The sequence below is a fragment of the Diceros bicornis genome, chromosome 5 (genome assembly GCF_020826845.1).
Source record: "Diceros bicornis minor isolate mBicDic1 chromosome 5, mDicBic1.mat.cur, whole genome shotgun sequence".
Classification (NCBI taxonomy): Eukaryota; Metazoa; Chordata; class Mammalia; order Perissodactyla; family Rhinocerotidae; genus Diceros; species Diceros bicornis.
Genome location: NC_080744.1, coordinates 31,629,377 through 31,650,336, shown reverse-complemented (window position 1 = coordinate 31,650,336; position 20,960 = coordinate 31,629,377). Strand labels below are relative to the sequence as shown.

At 40.7% G+C, this 20,960-nt stretch overlaps 2 protein-coding genes across 6 annotated transcripts in view; both read right to left on the bottom strand.

The window, feature by feature from the left end:
* Window positions 1–17,243, bottom strand: part of SLC12A6 (solute carrier family 12 member 6) — an 82,293-nt gene extending 65,050 nt beyond the window's left edge. Inside the window, exons 1-3 of one of the 5 annotated variants that reach the window (XM_058541149.1) lie at window positions 5,145–5,173; window positions 4,284–4,364; window positions 4,109–4,210 (exon numbers count right to left, since the gene is read on the bottom strand). In XM_058541149.1, coding sequence (XP_058397132.1) covers window positions 4,109–4,124 — 16 coding nt within the window. In that variant the 5' untranslated portion in view covers window positions 4,125–4,210; window positions 4,284–4,364; window positions 5,145–5,173. Of the gene's footprint in view, window positions 1–4,108; window positions 4,211–4,283; window positions 4,365–5,144; window positions 5,174–6,729; window positions 7,197–15,784 lie in introns of those variants that run through there. The other 4 variants (XM_058541150.1, XM_058541147.1, XM_058541148.1 and 1 more) reach the window with 4 other exon arrangements.
* A 2,769-nt stretch (window positions 17,244–20,012) lies between these two features.
* NOP10 (NOP10 ribonucleoprotein) lies at window positions 20,013–20,805 on the bottom strand. Its single transcript, XM_058540443.1, has 2 exons — window positions 20,690–20,805; window positions 20,013–20,400 (listed from the first exon to the last, which is right to left on the bottom strand). Exons 1-2 carry the CDS (start codon window positions 20,741–20,743, stop codon window positions 20,260–20,262), a joined length of 195 nt encoding a protein of 64 aa, XP_058396426.1. The 5' UTR covers window positions 20,744–20,805; the 3' UTR covers window positions 20,013–20,259.
* Between the last annotated feature and the right edge of the window lie 155 nt (window positions 20,806–20,960).

The window sequence follows — 20,960 nt, the reverse complement described above, 5'->3', positions numbered from 1 at the left end:
CTTTCAACCTGGCAAAACCAAAAAATGCTAGATTCTTTAAAGTTTATAATCAATTTTGTAACCTATGCCTTATATCCAAATTCAGTCTGAAATTTGAAAACTTTTTGAATATAATATGCTAAAATTATACTTAATATGTTTTTATAATCGTAAGTAAATGTTGCTTTGAGTATAGGAGATAAAAATATTAAGCAATATACATGTATATATATTTTGGAAAAATTTTATCTTTATAGAACTAAATCAGTTCCAATCTGGTATGTCTCCTTTGGGGCAGAAGCAACAGATAGTACACAGAAGGTTGGTACCCTAAGCGAGAAAAATTTGGGGAGCGAGAGATTCTAAAAAACTGGTGATAACAGTACTGAAATAGGGAATGAAAGTGTTCAAGATTGTCAGAGTATAATATGACGACAACGAAGGGTCAATAATCTAAGCAAAGTTTTAAGATGTAAAGAACTGAAAGGAATCAGACTCAAATTTGTGTTGTTGCATTAACGTCTTAGATAGAGTAAAAAAATACATGGTAAAAAGAATTGGGAAGATATTTCAGGGAGGTATTAGTCTTTCTGACAACGATGGAATATTGAGGGGTGGGGAGGGAGGCAGAAAAACGTGTCTCATCAAGCCAAGTTTAAGGACAAACATGTGATCCTGAGATTTTAAAACAAGCAGATCTGAATTTCTGTTAGTTGGGTTGGTAAAAAAATCTCATCTGAATAGTTAAAAGGACAAAAACAAATACAGTTTTTAAATCTTCACTACAGAAAACATTTTTTATCAATACAAAGAAGCTATTTAGTTGCCTATTTCAACCTATTTTAATGTTAGTCAATAAAAGAAAGTAGTTACATCACCTTCTTTAGAACACAAGCTTTCACGGGTAACTAGCAGAACTAATGTTTAGTTAACAGTCTAACTTCTTGTGGGTTCTTAATACAATTTAAACTCCATTTAACACGAAATCTCTCTCATGGTATGCTCTCATACCATCTGGATTACTTGAGAGAGAACGTTTGGAGATGCTGTTCAATACTAATAAAGGTTCCTTTCTTTTCTGCTATAGGTCTGTTTCTGAAAATTTCCTTAAAACACTATTTCAAAGGAAGGGGAAATCTTCCAATCTGCTATCTGCATCAAGTGAAGGCAAGTTCAGCAGTCGAAATCTGCCTAAGAAGATCTGAGGAGTGAGGGAGAAGATGTGGGACAATTATTTCACAGAAATACTTAAACTCAATAAATATTTAAATAAATGTATGAATGTAACGTTTATACCTGATTAAGTAAATGCAATAAACAGTAAAACTCTGTTGTATAGTTCTTATAAAAAACATCACAGATCTGATAATGCTCACACCAAATCCTGTGGTCCATGCACATTAAGATATAAAGTAACTTGTTCTTATTCTTAAAAAGCTAGGACTTGGCATCATGGTATGACGGGAAGCACAGAAAATGTAGAAGTTTGAACTCTGGCTCTGCTACTACTCACCTGGTAGCCCAAGGCAAGTTACTGTCAACAGCCTGTTTCTTATCTCTAAAAAAGCATAATACTCACTATTCCACAGAGTGGGGAGAGGGTGAAATTGACAACACTTCATTAAGTAGCCTCATCTTTTAGCTCTCTTCACCACATGCCCAGTGTGCTAACTACCTTAAACTTCTCCTTCCCACAAGTGCTACACCTTCCTCTCATACTTTCTAATTCTTCCTATGCTTGTAATCTCCTTCTCTGGACCTCCCTTCAAGAATCAGTTGTAGGGCTTAGCGGTTAAGTGCACGCTCTCCGCTGCTGGCAGCCCGGGTTCGGATCCCGGGCGCGCACCGCTTCTCCGGCCATGCTGGGGCTGTGTCCCACATATAGCAACTGGAAGGATGTGCAGCTATGACATACAACTATCTACTGGGGCTTTGGGGGGAAAAAAATAAATAAATAAAATCTTTTAAAAAAAAAAAAAAAAAAGAATCAGTTGTGTCCTATCCTTTGAGATACCTGTCCAGGGTCCACTCCAGGAAATATTATTATTCTCTCCATCATCTGTTATCCAAAGCAGTTTTTGTTCTTATTAAACCACTAATCCAATATAATGAGTAAAAGGTAGCTCTTATTTTTGAGTGCTGTGTCACACATGTTTGAGTGCCTTATATTTTTCCATGTAATTCCATGTAATTCACAACCACCATGTAAAGTAGGTATTCTTACTCCCTTTGTTTCATCAATGAGTAAACTAAGGCTAAGAGAAGTTAAATAACTTGCCCAAAGTCACTCAAGTAATAATTAATACAAATTATCACTACTCCTAATTAGTAATAATTAGTAGGACTGGGCCTCAAAGCCAGGTCCCTAGCTCTAAAGCTATTCTTCCCCCTTTGGTGGGGAACTTATGCTTCCTATGCCTTTGGAGCCTTAGGAAAAAAGTACACCTGGCACATGATATTTGCACTGAACATGTGTTTGGAGAATAAAAAAGGCACAGTACAAATCTATTCACTGAATTGCCTATTATGTGTAATTCACCTGGTCCTAGAGATACAAAAATGGTCCCACAAGGTCTCTACCCTCAAGGAGCCTAGAGTCATTCTACTGGGGGGGAGAGAAGCAAACAGGTGACTACAATACAGAGTGTGGTAGGTGCTATTTCTATGGACAGGCTGCTGAGGAAACATAGGATGGGGCACCTAAACTGGACTGGGGAGGAGGAAAACAGTCAAGAAAGATGTTAGGAAAGTCTGAGTTTCTGCTTTTCCCTTTAAAACCAAAATTAAGCAAGGTTTTACTAGATTGACATTCTAGTAGCTAGCATGGCAGGGATTAACATACTTCTTTTTAAAATTAGTTTATGGGACTACATCAAACTAAAAAGCTTCTGCACAGCAAAGGAAAGCATCAACAAAACGAAAAGATAACTGGGAGAAAATATTTGCAAATCATATATCTGATAAAGGGTTAATATCCAAAATATATAAAGAACTTGTACAACTCAACAACAAAAATGAACAACCCAATTAAAAAATGGACAGAGGATCTGAACATTTTTCCAAAGAAGATACACAGATAGCCAACAGGCACTTCAAAAGACGTTGAACAAAGCAAAACTACAAGATATCACCTCACACCAGTCAGAATAGCTATTATTAAAAAGATGAGAAATAACAAGTGTTGGAGAGGATGTGGAGAAAAAGGAACCCTTATACACTGTTGGTGGGAACATATATTGGTGCAGCCACTATGGAAAACCGTATGGAAATTTCTCGAAAAATTAAAAATAGAAACACTATATGATCCAGCTATTCCACTTCTGGGTATCTATCCAAAGAACATGAAAACACTATTTCAAAAAGGTATATGCACCCCTATGTTCACTGCAGCATTGCTTACAATAGCGAGGACTTGGAAGCAACCCAAGTGCCCATCAGCAGATAAATGGATGAAGAAGATGTGGTATATATACACAATGGAATACTACTCAGCCACAAAAAAAAGATAAAATTATGCCATTTGTGACAACATGGATGGACCCTGAGGATATTAAGTGAAATAAGTCAGACGGAGACAGACAATTACCATATGACTTCACTCATATGTGGAAGACAAACACATAGATATGGAGAACGGATTGGTGGTGTGGACAGATTTTTGGGACCCCTCTCCCTGGTCTAACAGGTGATATCTAACAAACTAATTGCATAGGCTTTAAGTCAGTACAATAAAACCCAGGCTGTACTGTGAAGCAGCCGTGCAGGCCATCTTCAGCCTGTCAAAACGACTTTGCAACCCCACACCTCATGACTAAAGATGCCAGCTGGAGAAATCTGCACCAGGAAAAGATAAAGGGTACCTAGCTCCTACATCTCCAGCTGCATTTCTTAGAGATTAAGGGAATAATTGAGGACCCTGGTCCTTGCCTCCCACCACATGTAGAAAACATTACCATCTCTGAACCTGTTTGAAATTCTTGTTTATGTTATCTTTAACGTATAATCTAGAGAAAAACCAGATGTACCCTATCCCTTTTAACATATATGAAATCTGGTTGTAAGTTTTTTTCCTTCTTCCCTGTATGTACAGTGTTTGTGCAAGATATAAGCTGCACTTAACCTCACATACCTGGGAACAATTCCATCCGAGCGCTCTGTTGAACTGTTTCCGAGGGCTTGAACTCCTCACTCTGATTACTGAACAAACTCCTTCACTAATATTACCTAGACTCTATTTCAGTCGACAGTGGTTACCAGAGGGGAAGGGGGTTAGGGGAGGGCAAAAGGGGTAAAGCGGCACATACATACGGCGACAGATGGAAACTAGACTTCTGGTGGTGAACACGATGCAGTCTATACAGAAGTTGAAATACAATGATGTACACCTGAAATTTATATAATGTTATAAAACAATGTGACCTCAATAAAATAAATTAAAAAATAAAATAAAATTAGTTTAGATTATGTCTATATTCATATTTCTATTTTATCTCAAATTACCTGCCTAGTTCAAATAAATCTTATCTTTTAAAAAATACATTTTAAAGGATGATCTGCTCTCTAAATACGTTCAATTTATATGACATTACATATTTTTCTCTCCTCACAGATAAAGAAGGAAAACCACAAAAAGCAACTGGCTACATAACTGGCTAGGGTTAGAAGTGCTTGCAACAAAACCACAATCAGTTTAGCAATTTTTTTTTCCCTGAGGAAGATCTGCTCTGAGCTAACATCTGTTGCCAATCCGCTTCTTTTTGCTTGAGGAAGATTCACCCTGAGCTAACATCTTTTCCAATCTTCCTCTATTTTCTATGTGGGTCACCACCACAGCAGGGCCTCCAATGAGCGGTGTAGGTCCGCAACTGGGAACCGAACCCTGGCCGCTGAAGTGGAGCATGCTGAACTTAACCAGTAGGCCATGGGGCCGGCCCCAGTTTAACAATTTTTAATTCAGAAGAAAAAGGGATAAAATTTATTGCATTTCAAACAACTGCTCCAAAAACACCATCTATCAGCAAGAACATTTTACTCCAAAGTAAAAAAAAAAAAACAAAACTTCCAGGTTTTTCCCATATACATTTCCCTCCTCTTCCCTTCCAATTTAACCCTACAATAAAGATAAATACAATTAGATACTATACTCCCATCAGTTGTTCACTTACCAAACAATAGTTCATTCAAGTGGATACTTTCTGGGCTGTCACGGAAAACGCCAAAATAAAAAGCCTTATAAAATTCAAGTTAGATGTATCTGTCACGTCTTCCTCGTCCAAAGCAATTACTATGGAAGAAACTAAATTAAGCCTAGCAATGTCACTTATTACAAAGTTGATTGCTATCAAAATTTCAAAAAAATTTTTATGGCTTTTCTAGGTGGTTGCTAAAAGATTATTTCAACACTGTTCTAATCTGAATAAAGCAGATTTCCCCAAACACTACAGAATCAGTACAGATGAAATAATAAAATAGAGGTGGTGAAGAAAGGAAATAAAAAACAATAAGAAGTGAAATGAGGTACAGATAGACTTCATTTTGCGAAATTAATGAATAGCAAAGGCAGAAGCCTAAAGGGATTAAAATGTAAGGGCAGCAAACATAAGCAACTAAGAAAGCACAGCTTCAAATACACACAATCCCAAAAGAGAACCTAACTTCTTTGAGCTAAAGTTGTGGAAAATCAGGTTCAAGTTCAAAGTAGGTTAAACTTCCAATTTATCACCCAGCATAATGAAAATAACCTGGCAGACAGTTTCCATAAAACCTTTCGTTTTTATCTTCCCCTAGTAAATTCTCTCACTAGAAGGAAAAAAAAAAAGGAGGAAATTTTTTTTGATAGTTCTTAAGTTACAGATCCTTAAAAATTCATAAAGCCTTGGTAAGACAGGAGCGAGTCAACAGCTGTTTACAGCAAGGAATCGTGATATGTTACTTGCTATAGGGAAAAGTCAGAATCATGGAATCATGGAATTAAAAAGGACTTTGAGAGATTATTTTTTCCCTTAGCCTTTATTCACACACCAGAGAATTTTTTGACAATTTATGAAATTTACAGACTTAAAAAATAAAGGGCTTCAAACCACGACTATATTTAATACCGTAATACTGACTAAGATTTTAATTGCATGTTTAAAAACTCAAAGCCGCAATTCCTCCAGCAAGTGTTAACTGTTACCATTTAGAGAAAATAATAGGGATAATCACATTCATCAAACTTATTAAATCTGATGCTATGCTGGTCATCATAATGATCTATTGTACTTTTGTTCTTTCATTAAAGAATTCTTAGACCATTCACTATTGAATTACTGTTTAACTGGTAAAGTGAGGCAAAATACAGAATAACTTGAAAAGTCACAACTGCAAAGTCCACTCTACGAAACTACTGAATCATGCTCCTTCTTTATGTACTTTTCCAGATAATTTATCTGAGCAGAAGGTGAATTCTAAATTCCGCATAAATTGACTTTTACTGCGCCTTTCTTTTTGCTTGAAAACTTGTTTCATGTGTTGCCACCGATTCAATTTCACCTGTAGGTAACGAACACAGAACTCATTGCAGGGAAAAACAAACCAGAATGTGAAAAAAGTAAGATAAGTTATCAGATATACAAGGGAGTGAAACAGCTGACTGAGAAACACTTTAACCACAGTACTTTTTCTCCATCCTTAAGGAGATATTTTGAATATTTTAGTTACCATTTCTTTTACGAAAAACCCTATATGTTCCCAAAGCTGCCAAGTACTTACCCGGTTCATCTGAATGCTGAATCCGGTCTTTTATTCCTGCTAAGCTGGGCTCCCCCTCTTGGGAGACCAAAGCTGCTGCCCTCTCCTCTGGGTCCTCTACCTTAGTCACGGTAAAGTGTGGCATTGTTATAGTTAGAAAGCCTGTGCTCTTGCTGTTAGTTAGAAATCCTCTGTTCTTACTGTATTTAAACTTTCTTCCAGTCTACTTTTCCCTGACTACCTTTTCCTTGCCGTGCCCCTTTCAGACTCTGATTACTGCCTGCTGGAGACCGAGGCTGGGAATCGGGAAGTACTTTCAGTTCACGTGACTTACAGCTCCAGCCCTAAGGGAGTGGAATGCTGAAAGACACGCCTTCTACAGTGTTTATCAGTCATTCAAAAAGATTAAGCACTCCACCCCTTGCTTACTGTTATAAAGCTCAAGAATCTGAAGAACTGTTTAGGCTGCTTTCTCAGAGCTGCCAAAAGCTGGAGAGCGGGCAGAATTCATGAACTGCCACCCACTTGTTTCCTTCACTTAAGTTATTTCCATCCCTACATGCACCATCATGATCCCAAACTCTGCTCTCATATTTCACAAGAGAAAGAAGATTAGGGAACATTTCATTTTACAAACTTTCCTCTTTAGAGAAACTACGCCAATTTAGAAAATGAACCATAAGCTATTTGTAAGTTTCTGCTGTTGCTTTATTTCAAAGCACATGGAAAATAGTCATACAAATCAATAAAAGTTTTTTCTTCTCTTTCTGATGAGAACATTCATTCACCAAGTATTTAATGAACACCTACATATTTTACACAAGGCATAATACTGGATGCTGTAGTGTATACAAGCACATCCAAGAAGAGACATTAATTTTCCCAAGAGTGCAAGTTTGTTTAAAAGAGCAAAATTTTATTTTATTTTTTTTTTGTGAGGAAGATCAGCCCTGAGCTAACATCCATGCTAATCCTATTCTTTTTGCTGAGGAAGACCGGCTCTAAGCTAACATCTATTGCCAACCCTCCTCCTTTTTTCCCCCAAAGCCCCAGTAGATAGTTGTATGTCATAGCTGCACATCCTGCTAGTTTCTGTATGTGGGACGCAGCCTCAGCATGGCCGGAGAAGTGGTGCGTCGGGGCGCGCCCGGGATCCGAACCCGGGCTGCCAGTAGCAGAGAGCGCTCGCTTAACCGCTAAGCCACGGGGCCGGCCATGTTCTGCAGTTTTGTGCTCTTATCTTCATATATAATTGCTGGTATTCTACAAAATACACCAAAGCACTCAATCACAGAGTTTCAATAGGGAATATCTTTTTGTTTTTCCATTTACATATAAAACTTCATTGAAATAATACATTGTTTTACACATTCACAAAATAAAATGCTTTCATAATTCCTACAATATAGCTCTCCAAACTTGCATGCCTACTGCTAAGAAACACATCACCTAGAACTTAAAACACATATAATCTGCATAATTCTGAGTCAACAAGCCCACTGGTGCAGCTGTGCTGGTTGTGTCGGGGCAACAGAGCAGCGGGGTGGGGGCTGAAATCCAGTTTGCCCTTCCTCAGGGAAGCCTGGAAGGGGTACCTTTTTAGAATTTGCACAACGGTCTTGCTAGCCCAGAAGTATTTATTAGTCAGAGGGGGCAAAAAGAGAGGCAACCATGATCCAAAACTTTAGAGCATAATATCGTCCTCATAGATCATTACAAATTGCCTTAAATGTCAGCATTAGAAACATTCTCTTTATTCTAACAGCCTTCCAAAGGGAAAGCATGACTTTTATAAGGTTCCCTGGTCCCCAAGAAGTGTCGTCTTCTTTCTTTTCCATTCCAGTACATATAACATCAAAGCAAACTTGATGAGAATCTGGAATCAAGAAACATGCCACTGAGAGGAAAAGAATGAGGCCCTTGGGGGCTGGCCCCGTGGAGTAGTGGTTAAGTGCGTGCGCTCCGCTGCTGGCAGCCTGGGTTCGGATCCCAGGCGCGCACCGATGCACTGCTTGTCAGGCCATGCTGTGGTGGCGTCCCATATAAAGTGGAGGAAGATAGGCACAGATGTTAGCCCAGGGCCAGTCTTCCCTGGCAAAAAGAGAGGAGGATTGGCATGGGTGTTAGCTCAGGGCTGATCTTCCTCACAAAAAAAAAAAAAAAAAAGAATGAGGCCCTTGGTGGAGAGAATTAGTGAGGACATAGAAGAGACCACCAAAGATAAAAGACAAGAAGGTGAAGCGATCACTTTACCAATCACTGATGTCTAATCAAATATCTAGCGCATTCTAGGACAGACGCTATAAAAGAAAGTCCTTTCTATTAAAGCAGCTTTCTTAATTGCAGTTTAACCTTTTAAAAGTTTTTATTACAGATATTTTCAAATATATACACAAGCAGAGAGAACAGTAAAATGAATCTTCATGTACCTTTTATTCCGATTCAATAAATTATAAACATTAGCCAATCTCTCAACTTTTTTGGGGGGAGGGGAGTAACATTTCATTTCACCTGTCAATACTTCAATATGTATCTCTATAGGTAAGGTAAGGGATTTACAGTACCACAATGCCATAAATATACCTAAGAAAATTCACAATAGTTCCTTAATATTGTTTAATACCAAGTACATGGTCACATTCCTCTGATTATCTCAAAAATGTCTTTTTAAGTTGTTTTGTTCATATCAGGATCCAAACAAAGTCCACACATTGCATTTAGTTGATACGCTTTTTATCTGTAACAGCTTTCTCTTTCTTTCCATGCCATTTATTGGCTGAAGAATCTAGTTATTCAATAAAATTTCCCATATTCTGGATTTGGCTAATTGCTTCTTGGGGGGTAAAGTAGTATATTACAAAGTTTAATCATTGGCTATGGAATATGAAGAAGAGGGGAAAAACAGATGTGGTCTATAACCAAAATGTTTCAGATAAGTGATACTGAAAACCCTCTAAAAAAATCTATCAGAAGATGCTATCAGGCAAGCTAAGAAGGTATCAAATCCATGTATTTTTATAAAACTATCCATCTTACTACCTTATACAACGTTACAGCTCACTATTAGAGTGCCAAAGTGAAATGGATAGTATTCAATAAACATATAATATGAAAGGTATATTTAAAAGAAGGGTAATAGTCACTTGCAATTGAAAATACAATATAATTCACTTATTTTGGTCTGGGGCAAAAAACTAGAAGTTTTTTTCAAAAGTTAAATAAAAGCACTTGGTACTTTGAAACACGGTCTTATGAAAAAAAAAACAGAGCACTTTCTAAGTTTCTTAGTAAAACATTACTCCAATTTAACCCTAGCATGAGAGACTGACAAGACCTACTAAAAACACACAGAATTGGTAGATCAGCCGAGCAGGCTAAACATCCATGTGTAATGTAATGACTCCAAGTGCAGACAAATATTCTGTAAGACCTACTCACATTTAAGGAAAAGCCTGCTGCGCCTTATCCACTTGGTGAACTTCTGTTAACCCTTGAAAGCCCAGCTCAGGTGGGAAAGTTCTTTCCATGCATGTAGCATTAATCATTCTTCCCTTTTGAGCTACGGTCTTCAACTCTGGCTTGATATTAGAATTAGCTGAAGAGCTTTTAAAAACTACTGATGCAGGTTGGCCCCGTGGCTTAGTGGTTAAGCGCGCGTACTCCGCTACTGGCGGCCGGGGTTCGGATCCCGGGCGCGCACTGCCGCACCGCTTCTCCAGCCATGCTGAGGCCGCGTCCCACATACAGCAACTAGAAGGATGTGCAGCACATACAGCAACTAGAAGGATGTGCAGCTACGACATACAACTATCTACTGGGGCTTTGGGGAAATAAAAGGAGGAGGATTGGCAATAGATGTTAGCTCAGAGCCGGTCTTCCTCAGCAAAAAGAATAGGATTAGCACGGATGTTAGCTCAGTGCTGATCTTCCTCACACACAAAAAAAATAAAAATAAAAAAATAAAAACTACTGATGCAATTAAATCAGAATTCCTAGGGGCCGGCCCCGTGGCTTAGCGGCTTAGCGGTTAAGTGCGTGCGTTCTGCTGCCGGCGGCCCGGGTTCGGATCCCGGCGTGCACCGACGCACCGCTTCTTCGGCCATGCTGAGGCCGCGTCCCACATACAGCAACTAGAAGGATGTGCAGCTATGACATACAACAATCTACTGGGGCTTTGTGGGGAAAAAAATAAATAAATAAAATCTTAAAAAAAAAAAAAAAGAATCCCTGGGAACGGGGCAGAGGTATTTTTTAAAAAATATCTCTAGACCATTCCAATATGCAGCCAGATGAAGCATCACTGCTCTAGTAGGTATTTGCCTTTATCATAGTATGTTTTTAATTTTTGTTTATATTTCTATCTCTTTTTTTAGTTTAGCAGATCTTAAACTCAATATGTATTTAGTGAGTACAAGCAATATGTGGCATCAAGCATTACACTAGGTGCTGAAGACACAAAGACAACTTCGTGTCCCTGTCCTCAAAAACCTTACAGCCTAATTGATAAAAATAATATGTAAACAAAAACAACAAAATTAAATGAAATAGGTGCTACAGTAACAGTCTGTATAAGGCATATAAAGAACTGATCTATTCTATCCGGGTGTGGGGTTGAATCAGAAAAAGTTTCGGAGAGAAGGTGACTCTTGGAAGGAAGGACTTATCTAAACTATTTTTGCATCTCTACCACCTAACACCCCTCAGTAAAAACTTGGTAACAGCCAGCCTCAAAGTTGGTATTAGAGCTCCTTGACTCAAGGGGCTTTTACTTTTACTCCACTTTAGAAACCCAGTCCCAAGGCTGCACACTAGATCATATTACCTCTGGAACTGCCCCATCTCTGAAATCATTAACTCCAACATTCAACTGTCTGACCACAGTCTTGAATCCTTCTACATCTTTCACTACCACTTTACCTCATCAAGTCCTCCAGTTTCTTAGTGTCTCCATTTCACCTCAGTTCATCATTTTCCTTTACTGTATTTTTCTATTATTTTTTGTATTTTGTTGTACATTTCTGTTGTTGTATTTATCATACAGCATTATAATTTATATGAAAATTTGTTTGCTTTTCTATGTTATATCATAACTTTCCTTAGAACAGTTAACTGGATTCTTTTTCTCAGTCCTGCATCCTTAACACCCAGAACAGGGTCTGACCCAGAATAAGTGCTCAGTAAATGGTGAAGGAATGGACCAAGTGTTATCATTTTCACCACTATACCATGAGCTCTCCAAAAGCAGAATCTATATCTTACTTGCATATTTCTATAATTCCTACCAGAGTGCCTCACACATATCAGAGCCTCAGGGAGTATTTGTTTAATTGTAAAAGGGTGAAATGTATTAGAGCCTGTGTAAAATATATAAAAATATGTTACTTGCTCTTTTTTGGCATTATTATTCTTTTTTTTTTTTTTAAGATTTTATTTATTTATTCCCCACCCCCCTAAAGCCCCAGTAGATAGTTGTATGTCATAGCTGCACATCCTTCTAGTTGCTGTATGTGGGACGCGGCCTCAGCATGGCCGGAGAAGAGGTGCGTCTGTGCGCACCCGGGATCCGAACCCGGGCCGCCAGCAGCGGAGCGCGCGCACTTAACCGCTAAGCCACGGGGCCGGCCCAGGCATTATTATTCTAACAATCATTTAAGTTAACCAAATGGTTATGAGGCAAATGTAAAAAATGTTCATCATGACAGAGGCAAAATGATATAATAGAAAGCACTGGATAGAAGTCAGGAGGCCTACACTTCAGTCTTGGCTTTGCCACTCTGTGATCTACAAATAACCATCTCTGTAAACCTTACTTTCCTCATTTATTAAAATGGACTCTGATCAGAATTCAATTCTTGATCATCTGAAGTTCCCTAACATGCCATGCCTCTTAAAAAATTTATCATAAAAGTGATACACTCTCCACATAAACAATTGTACATGCCCTTCGGAATTGTTTTGGTAAAGGAAAATTCCCACTCTCCACCGTACTTTCATAACTCTCTAGAGGTATCAACTCCCGACAGTTCCTTTTGTGTCTTTTTTTTTTTGGTGAGCAACATTAGCCCACAGCTAACATCCAATGCCAATCTTCCTCTTTTTGCTGAGGAAGACTGGCCCTGGACTAACATCTGTGCCCATCTTCCTCTACTTTATATGGGACACCGCCACAGCATGGCTTGACAAGCAGTGCGTCGGTGCGCGCCCGGGATCCGAACCTGCGAACCCTGGGCCGCCGCAGCAGAGCGGGCATACTTAATGGCTACGCCACCGGGCCGGCCCCTCCTTTTCTGTCTTTAAGACATTCTTCATGCATAAGCCAGTACAGTGCTAAGATTCTTGATTTCATTTACCAACTGGACAGTCTCATAAATTCTAATGGAACCTTGACAAAATGAAAGAACTATAAATTTTTTGATAGCAGAAAGATAATTATCTACTCAAAAGGTCAGCAGTAGAAAAAATTAAAACAGAAATAAGTAAAACTTCGTATGTCACCCGCCTTGGCTGTGCAATGTAATGTGAGTAAAAGGTACATGACAAGAAAAGAAACTTAAGGTGGGAAGCTTCTCTACAGGAAAAAATGTGGGAGGCATGAGAATTGTGGGGTAAGGAGAGGGTATCATACCTTTGTCGCAAACACAGACGGCTGTAGAAAGAGCCAAAAATACCACAGAATTCTAAAGATTAAAATAGCAAACACAATTCTGAAATATACTATGCGATTAAGGGTAGAGTCAATTGTAGAAAAGGAAGTAGTTGTTTTCCTGAACTAAATCCAGCCCAGAGACAAATGTAGATTAATGTATGTCCTTGAATCTCTTGACAACTGCATCCTTTGAAGATCTATATCTAAATCTCACAAGGGCATCCACATATTATGAAGCCAAAGGCGGGATAATTATATTTCCCACCAGTTCCCCCTACTGGTGGGGAAAATACATCACAGGACGATAGTCATCATAAATTAAAAAAGTAATTAATTTTTAAATTAATTCTAACTAAAAAATCAAGAATTTTTTTAAAAGATAGAAAAAGTAGGTCATTGGGAAAGTAGGAAACTAGTTTCCCGAGAATTTAGGGGAAAGTGCGATCTAATGGCTGGACTGTTAATTTCCCTTTCATCTGGTTCCAGAGAGTATTTGAACATTAAGGAATGTCTTAGAGAGCCAAGCTTTAACATCTGTACCCACCTAAACAACACAGATTTCACCTAGACATGTCCCCAGTTTTACACCTATAGTGTAAAATGATACCACTCTAGACTGTAAAGAATGCTTACAGGTAAGATAACACAGCAGCCTGGACAAGGAGCTTGTTCTGCAAGGCTAACACATCACTGAAGTAAGTCTACCTTTTAAAACAGAATGAAGGCTGGCCCCATGGCTTAGCGGTTAAGTGCGCGCGCTCCGCTGCTGGCGGCCCGGGTTCGGATCCCGGGCGCGCACCAACGCACCGCTTCTCTGGCCATGCTGAGGCTGCGTCCCACATACAGCAACTAGAAGGATGTGCAGCTATGACCATACAACTATCTACTGGAGGTTTGGGGGAAAAAATAAATAAATAAAATTATAAATAAAAAAAAAAGAATGAATATACAATTCCATAACAGATAAGTCACAAGCCTAACAACACTTAACTAGTATAAATTACCTAATGACAACTACAGCATTAAAAAAACTAACAGTTATAGTCTTTACCCGGTATTTTTACAACCTAAATACAGTACGATGAATAAAAACTAAAACTACAATTTAGAATTAACTTGGAGGAAGAAGAAATGATGAAATTATATTATGGAATCAAAAATAATTTAACACCATGGTACACAGTGTAAAGTTTGTCAAGAAGTTGAAAATAGTTAAGTCCAGGAACCAACCTGTAATATCTCCCTATAAAAAATGATTAGTCAAGGATAAGTGAATTCTAGGACAATAAACTTTACCAAATCTACCTTGTCTCCAGACATTAAAAAACACAAACAGAAATGAGGAACTAAAACCATTCTGGTTTCCTGTACCCTTTAGGTTAGGAGGAACGATATTTCTTGACACCAGAAAATGGCAAGTCAGCCTAGCTTTCACAAGTCAGCGGCTAAAGTTACGGTTTTCAAATTTGGGTAGAATAACATTTTAAGAGTCTTTAAGATTCTTAAGAGAAATTTTCACTACCAGACAGATCTACATTAGTTAGAATATAGCATAAAACTAAACATACAAGCAGTTCTCAAACTTTTCTACTTCGGAGTCCAAAAAACGTTATGACCTCTCCATTTTATCTCATCTCTTGCCTCCATCACCTCTTCCCACTAAATCCAATGAAAACTTCCAAGCCAGCTGACATAAACTGGTTTAGGAAGCTAAAAGGTCTGCAGTGGTCAATAGAGGTCAGAAGTGGCTTGTGTGCTACTTCCTTACTATGAAGATTCAATACTCAATACATTTCATCTAAAGTTCAAAGTGGGAAAATTATGTGGGAATGAGGCCCTAAAAGCCTCTGTACAATTTCTCCATTCGACAGGATAGCACACTAGATCTACCCAGCTTCACTCTGAGTAAGCTTAGCTACTTGAACCCACTGTCTCTGTAAAACACAAATTTTTAAAAAGAATTTTGTGATACAATATCTGAAGTCTTTATAGGAAAGCCAATAACTAAGATACGATCAATAACTACTCCTCCTAAGTGGCCTTAAAAGCAGACTGTAATAGTTAGAGCCCCAAAGCTAGCTTTCCACTAAATTTTACCATTTAAGATTCTCTGTGCTCAAAAACGATTAAATTCTTTGATATTCATTCTTAACCAAAAGACATTTCAATTCTAAGGAGACACAAATGAGGAAGTCAAAAATAGACATCTACTTTCCTTTTTGCAACATCCCTTCCCCCGTGCCAAATTACCATTGCAGAGAGCCACTATGCTAACCATTACTCCGAAGGATTCCTAAGCATCTCAGAAAAAGGCACCTTGGTTCCTGATGGTTGTCGTCTAATGGAAAAATGATCTCCCAGTAGACAGACAGTCACCCTGGATAAATAAGCCAGTAATGAAGGTACCCTGTCATCTGCGTTTCTACTTACCCTCAGTAACATCCGGCGGGTTAGAAGTCCGGTCACTGGCTGGATCTAGTGCGACAGTGGCCAGAGAAGTGGTGGCTCCAGACATCTCACTCATAGGTTCACTACGGCTTGTTTCAGGCACACTTTCCCGGGAGCTAAATCTTACTCGGGAACTGGATCGAGAGCTGAGGTCCGGGCTGGTGTCCGACAAACCTGGAATGTCATCGATCTTTGTCGGTGTCACCATGAACCGAACTGAAGCCATCTTGGTGGTGGTTTCTGGAGGATGCATTTTTCTTTTTCTTTTCCTTTATAAGGACAAAGAAAAAAGGAAAACCCCGCAAAATCCGTCCTCCTACGCTAGCTACTTTCGATTGCAAAAAATAGAAAAGTTTTTTTTTAAAAAGCCTTGATTTACACCAAACAAAAAGCCCCAAACAAGAATCCTTTTCCTCAGAATTCAAGCAGATTGTCCTAGGAAGTGCACTACTAGTAGCTAAAAAATATTTAAGAAAAAAAAGAGACAAAACGATTCCAAGTAACTTCGTTCCCTCAGGATGAAGAGCTATCTAGCTATCTCCCTGGTCCAGGGCTGCGGGCTCCGTGTCATGGTCTCAGAGAAGCAAGTGAAGCGTTTCTCCTCTCGATCCCCAGGTTTCGGCCGAGGCAGTTAGTCCTTTATCCGGTAAATGTCGCGGGGGTTCTAGTTGAGCAAAGCGCGCGCAGGCCCACCCTTATCAGGCGAATACAGCATAGATCAAATTGTGAAACGGTGTACACCCGGCCACCTGTTGTGTATCAGGTGAATACCCCACAGGTCTGGCTGGGAGGAGGTGTGTGCAGAGCCACCCGATGTTTTTGAGGCCGATAATCCACTTGGGTTTGGTGGGAGAGGTGCGCATGCATAACGGGAAAAATATCCCACACTACTGGATGGAGGAGAATGAGGAGAGAAGGGTGAGCAGAGGAGGATGCAGGGGCAGAGCGGATTCCTGCCTCCAAGAGGTCTGCCGCGGTGGACCGCCCGATCTTCTGGCAAAAAGGTCCCTGGGATCTGCGAGGAGGCGGCTAGCGGGTCGAGAGAGCTCGGACTGCAGCTCAGGGTTGTGGCAGGTCGCTGCTAGTCCGGCTCTCTGGGTTTCTCCTGCGTGTGACAAGACCGGCCACCCTCTGCCGGGAGATGCTTTCTCCCCTACCAGAGCCCCGCCGCAGGTCAGCCCCTCGCCCTTCTTCCTCTGGGTCCCAGCAGAAGAGGAGACGGCGTCGCAGGCTGGCTCTGGCTGAGCAAGAGGCGGCGGCGGAGAGGAGAGGAGGAGGTCGCAGGTGCGGGATCCCGGCGCCAGCTGATGCGGGTGCGCGCGCAGCTGTTGTTTACGAGCCGGTAACTGCTTCCGAGCCGCAGCGCGCGCAGGCGGGCTCGGGCTGCCGGGGAGGGCGCCCCCTCCCCTGCCAGACGCCACAGCAGCCGTTATGTGACCTCGTCGCCCCCTCCCCGGGCCCGAAGGGCTGTGCCCGCGCAGCCGCAGCCCCACCCTTCCCTCCCCGCTCGTCCCTCATTCGAGGGTAACGGTCCCAAGAGAAGCGTAGGGGAGCGGTCTGAGGGCGGCACCGTCCCGCAAACGCTAGGAAGCCCCGCCCAGCCTCTGCAGCCCGCGAGGCGACGGAGAGGGCTGCGCGCATGCGCTCGCCCGGGTCGCGGCGGGACTGGTGGGCGAGGGGCGGGGCTGAACGCGGCAGGCCCGGAGCACGAACGGAATTGGGGGGGGGGGGGGGGGCCGGTTCCTGAGCTGCGTGCGCTGGAGAAAACTCATCCTTTTCCTTCTTGGTTCTGCTGTGTTGCAAACTCACTCTGGCGGCATCTCAGAAAGCAGGCGACACACTTTGCCCTCAGAATCCCAAAAACCATCTCTCTCTTTAATAAGAGTCTCTGAAAATACCATTCAAAATTTCTTTAAAAATCACAAACTTCCCAATGCCATATATCTAGGTATGACTCTCACTGGAATTTTTATGTTGAGGTGTATTCTAAAGCATTGTGTCCTCAAATTTATACACACTTTGTGCTACATTTCTTTTTCTTGTCCTTTAAAAAAATGCTGTCTTTCACAGTATATACATCTATCAAATCAAGTTGTACACCTTAAATATATACAATTTTGTCAACATAGCTGGAAAAAAATGTTATGTTCACTTTCTAGTCAGACTTTAAGTTCCATTAAAGAAAATGTTTTTCATATTAGACCTGGAAAAGATATTGAGATACTTTCTGTTGACTATTGCCATCAGAATATTTTTCTCAGCATGTGTATTTAATGCATGAGTAAAGGTGTTCAATACATTTTGAGTCATCAATGTTTTGTTAGGAGGTTATTTCCCATAGCTTTGGTCAAGGCATTTATTTTATTTTATTATTTTTCGTGTGTGTATGAGGAAGAGCAGCCCTGAGCTAACATCCATGTCAATCCTCCTCTTTTTGCTGAGGAAGACTGGCCCTGGGCTAACATCTGTGCCCATCTTCCTCCACTTGATATGGGACACCCCCACAGCATGGCTTGACAAGCGGTGCGTTGGTGAGCACCCAGGATCTGAACCTGGGCCACCAGCAGCTGAGCGCGCACACTTAACCAGTACACCACGGGGCCGGCCCTGGTCAAGACATTTAAATTTAACAATCTGGGTCCTAGCTTTGCCTAGGTCCTTGCCCATCCCAAGTGGAAATGTTTCAGCATCATCCTTAGCAATAGATCAAACAGTATTTAAGACCTGAGCCAGGATATTCCCTTTTATCAAATGACACACAAAGTCCAAAATCTGGTTAAAAAGATCCAGGTAACAAAATGAGAAATAAATTCCCATTTAAAATGTAAACCTCCTCAAAGCTTGATTCTTGACAGGTTTCCTACCTGAGAAAGCAAGAAATTCACCTCCCTGAGGGATCAGTTTTTTCCTCAGGCAGGCCTGCTATTCATTCAAATCTCACAGACTTTCCCTTTATAAAGAAACGCTGAATTTTTTACAATATCCAATTTTGTTTCATAACAGTGTATTTTCATTCATTTATATATACTACCTAATACCAATATATTATACCTCTTAACTGTTTCTGAGCACATCTCAGAGATGTTAATACCTAGGGGGTCTCTTAAAGAAAAAGTCCTCGGTATATTGAAACCAGTTTGCCTTTTCTCCTCTACTTTGATTAGGAATATTTCCAGGTCAAATCTTTTCATTTCAGTCTACACAGCAGGTAGCATGGAACAATGCTAATCCTTTTTCTTTTTTTTTTTGGCGGGGTGGTAACTTATAAAGACAGAATTACAGTCACCATTAAAAAAATTGGTAGCAGAATTCATTTACTGACTTTGGTGCTTAAGAAATCTTCCTTAGCAGATCCTTTTTCTAGTCATTTGCAGAATTTTTAACCTTTCTTCAAAGATTATCCCCTTAATAGGATAAAGTAACTCTTTAAAATCCCTCAGATCCAATACTAAGAACCATGTAAGTGAATAGACTAAGAAATAAGAAATTTTTAATTAACCCCCACACTACCTTGACAAACAACAAAATCTCTCATATTTCATCTTCTAAATTAAGATCCATGAAGAGTTCCAAATAGCAGCTAGCTGCCAGAGAGAATATAAAGTTAGGTGTATGTAAAAAGACAATTCCTTGATGGAGAGAACAAAAAACCTGGGATTATTTCCAGAGGGGAAGTGAATATGCATAAAGGCATTGCTATTCACAACGGCTGCACAAACACTGTAGATATATTAAGATCCACCACTGAACCCTATCAATTTTAGAGTTGGAAGAGAACTTAGAAATGATGAGAAAAATGAGACTGAACAGGTTAAGTGACTTTCTCAAAGTTATACAAAGAGGGGAGAATCCTGGTCTCCTGACTTCCAATTCACTGCCTTCCCTCTACAAAATAGCTATTATTTTTCAAGCAACTCTTCCATTTTGAGTCAATGTCATTTCAAGGGGCAAGAAATTATTTAAGTGACAACAGGGGTATTTTTCAGAGAATGCTGACAGTTGTGGACGCGTCTTTCTCAACCTTTCTTCCCCTTCCTCAACACCCTCCTATCACTAACAGCACAGCAGGACTCCTGCTGCAGCAGCGACTCAAGTTTTTCTTCCAAGTGAACTTGCTGTACCTTTGGGAGTACTCTTCCCTCTCAGCTCCTTCGTTTTTGTCTTTGTTTTTAAACCACTTCTTTCTTCCCACAACATACAAAACAAGAGCTCCTTCAAATCATTTTAATAACTTGGCAGTGACTGAAAACATGAAAAGAAGATTCAAACTTGTTCCCTTTAAGGGAGATGCTACCATGATTGCCTCACACAAGCATGATCAAAAGCAATGATGAGACCGGATTCCACAGAGCAAGGGTGGTCAGAAGGCCTCAAGGCTCACAGATTGAAGAGCGTGGTTTCGGAAAGTCTCTTGAGGGGTAGCAGGCGGCAGAAGACACACGAAATTTAAGGGACTCTCAGAGGACAGGGCGCGGTTGCTGGGTCATGAGCACCTTGAAGCGTTTCTTGATGGTGATTCGGTGTCGAGAGTATTTGTCGTCTGGGGAGAACCGAGCAGGATGGGCCGAGCAGGTCTGTTGTCCCACAGGGTCAAGCTTCTGCTCAAGAAACAGAGAACATCAGTACAGGAGTGATGGGAAAACTCAAGCACCGGCGTCTAAAGGGAGATGGAGGCTGGGATGGGGAGGGGGCCGCGCAAAAAAAGGTAAACAGGACAGAAGACGTGACGGACAGACGAAGGGGTCATACACTCCCGCTTCTACCACGCCTGGCTTCTGGGTTTTCTAGTTCGCCTCACCCAGGGAGGCAACTCGGTGCCTGGTCTCAACCGCTGCTCCCACCTACATTTCTCGCCATACCCATTCACAACCTGTTTCCTCTACTCACCTTAAGCGTATAGACCCGGTCTCCCTGCTCGTTGAGATAATACTGGAGGAACATGATCAGACTACAGCCAGAACTTCCAACTCCGTGCGCAGCTCCGTCCAACAGACCGCCTCACGTGTTTGTCAATTTCCTTCCTGCATAGCCGGAAGTCTCTTTCTAGGCATGCCGGGAAATGTAGTCCACTTAGGCCTTTCTCCAGCTGGCCAAAAGGGGGAGCCCTAGTGCAAGAGTTGGCCCAGTTGCAACCCAGTTGCAACTTTGCTGGCGTTGG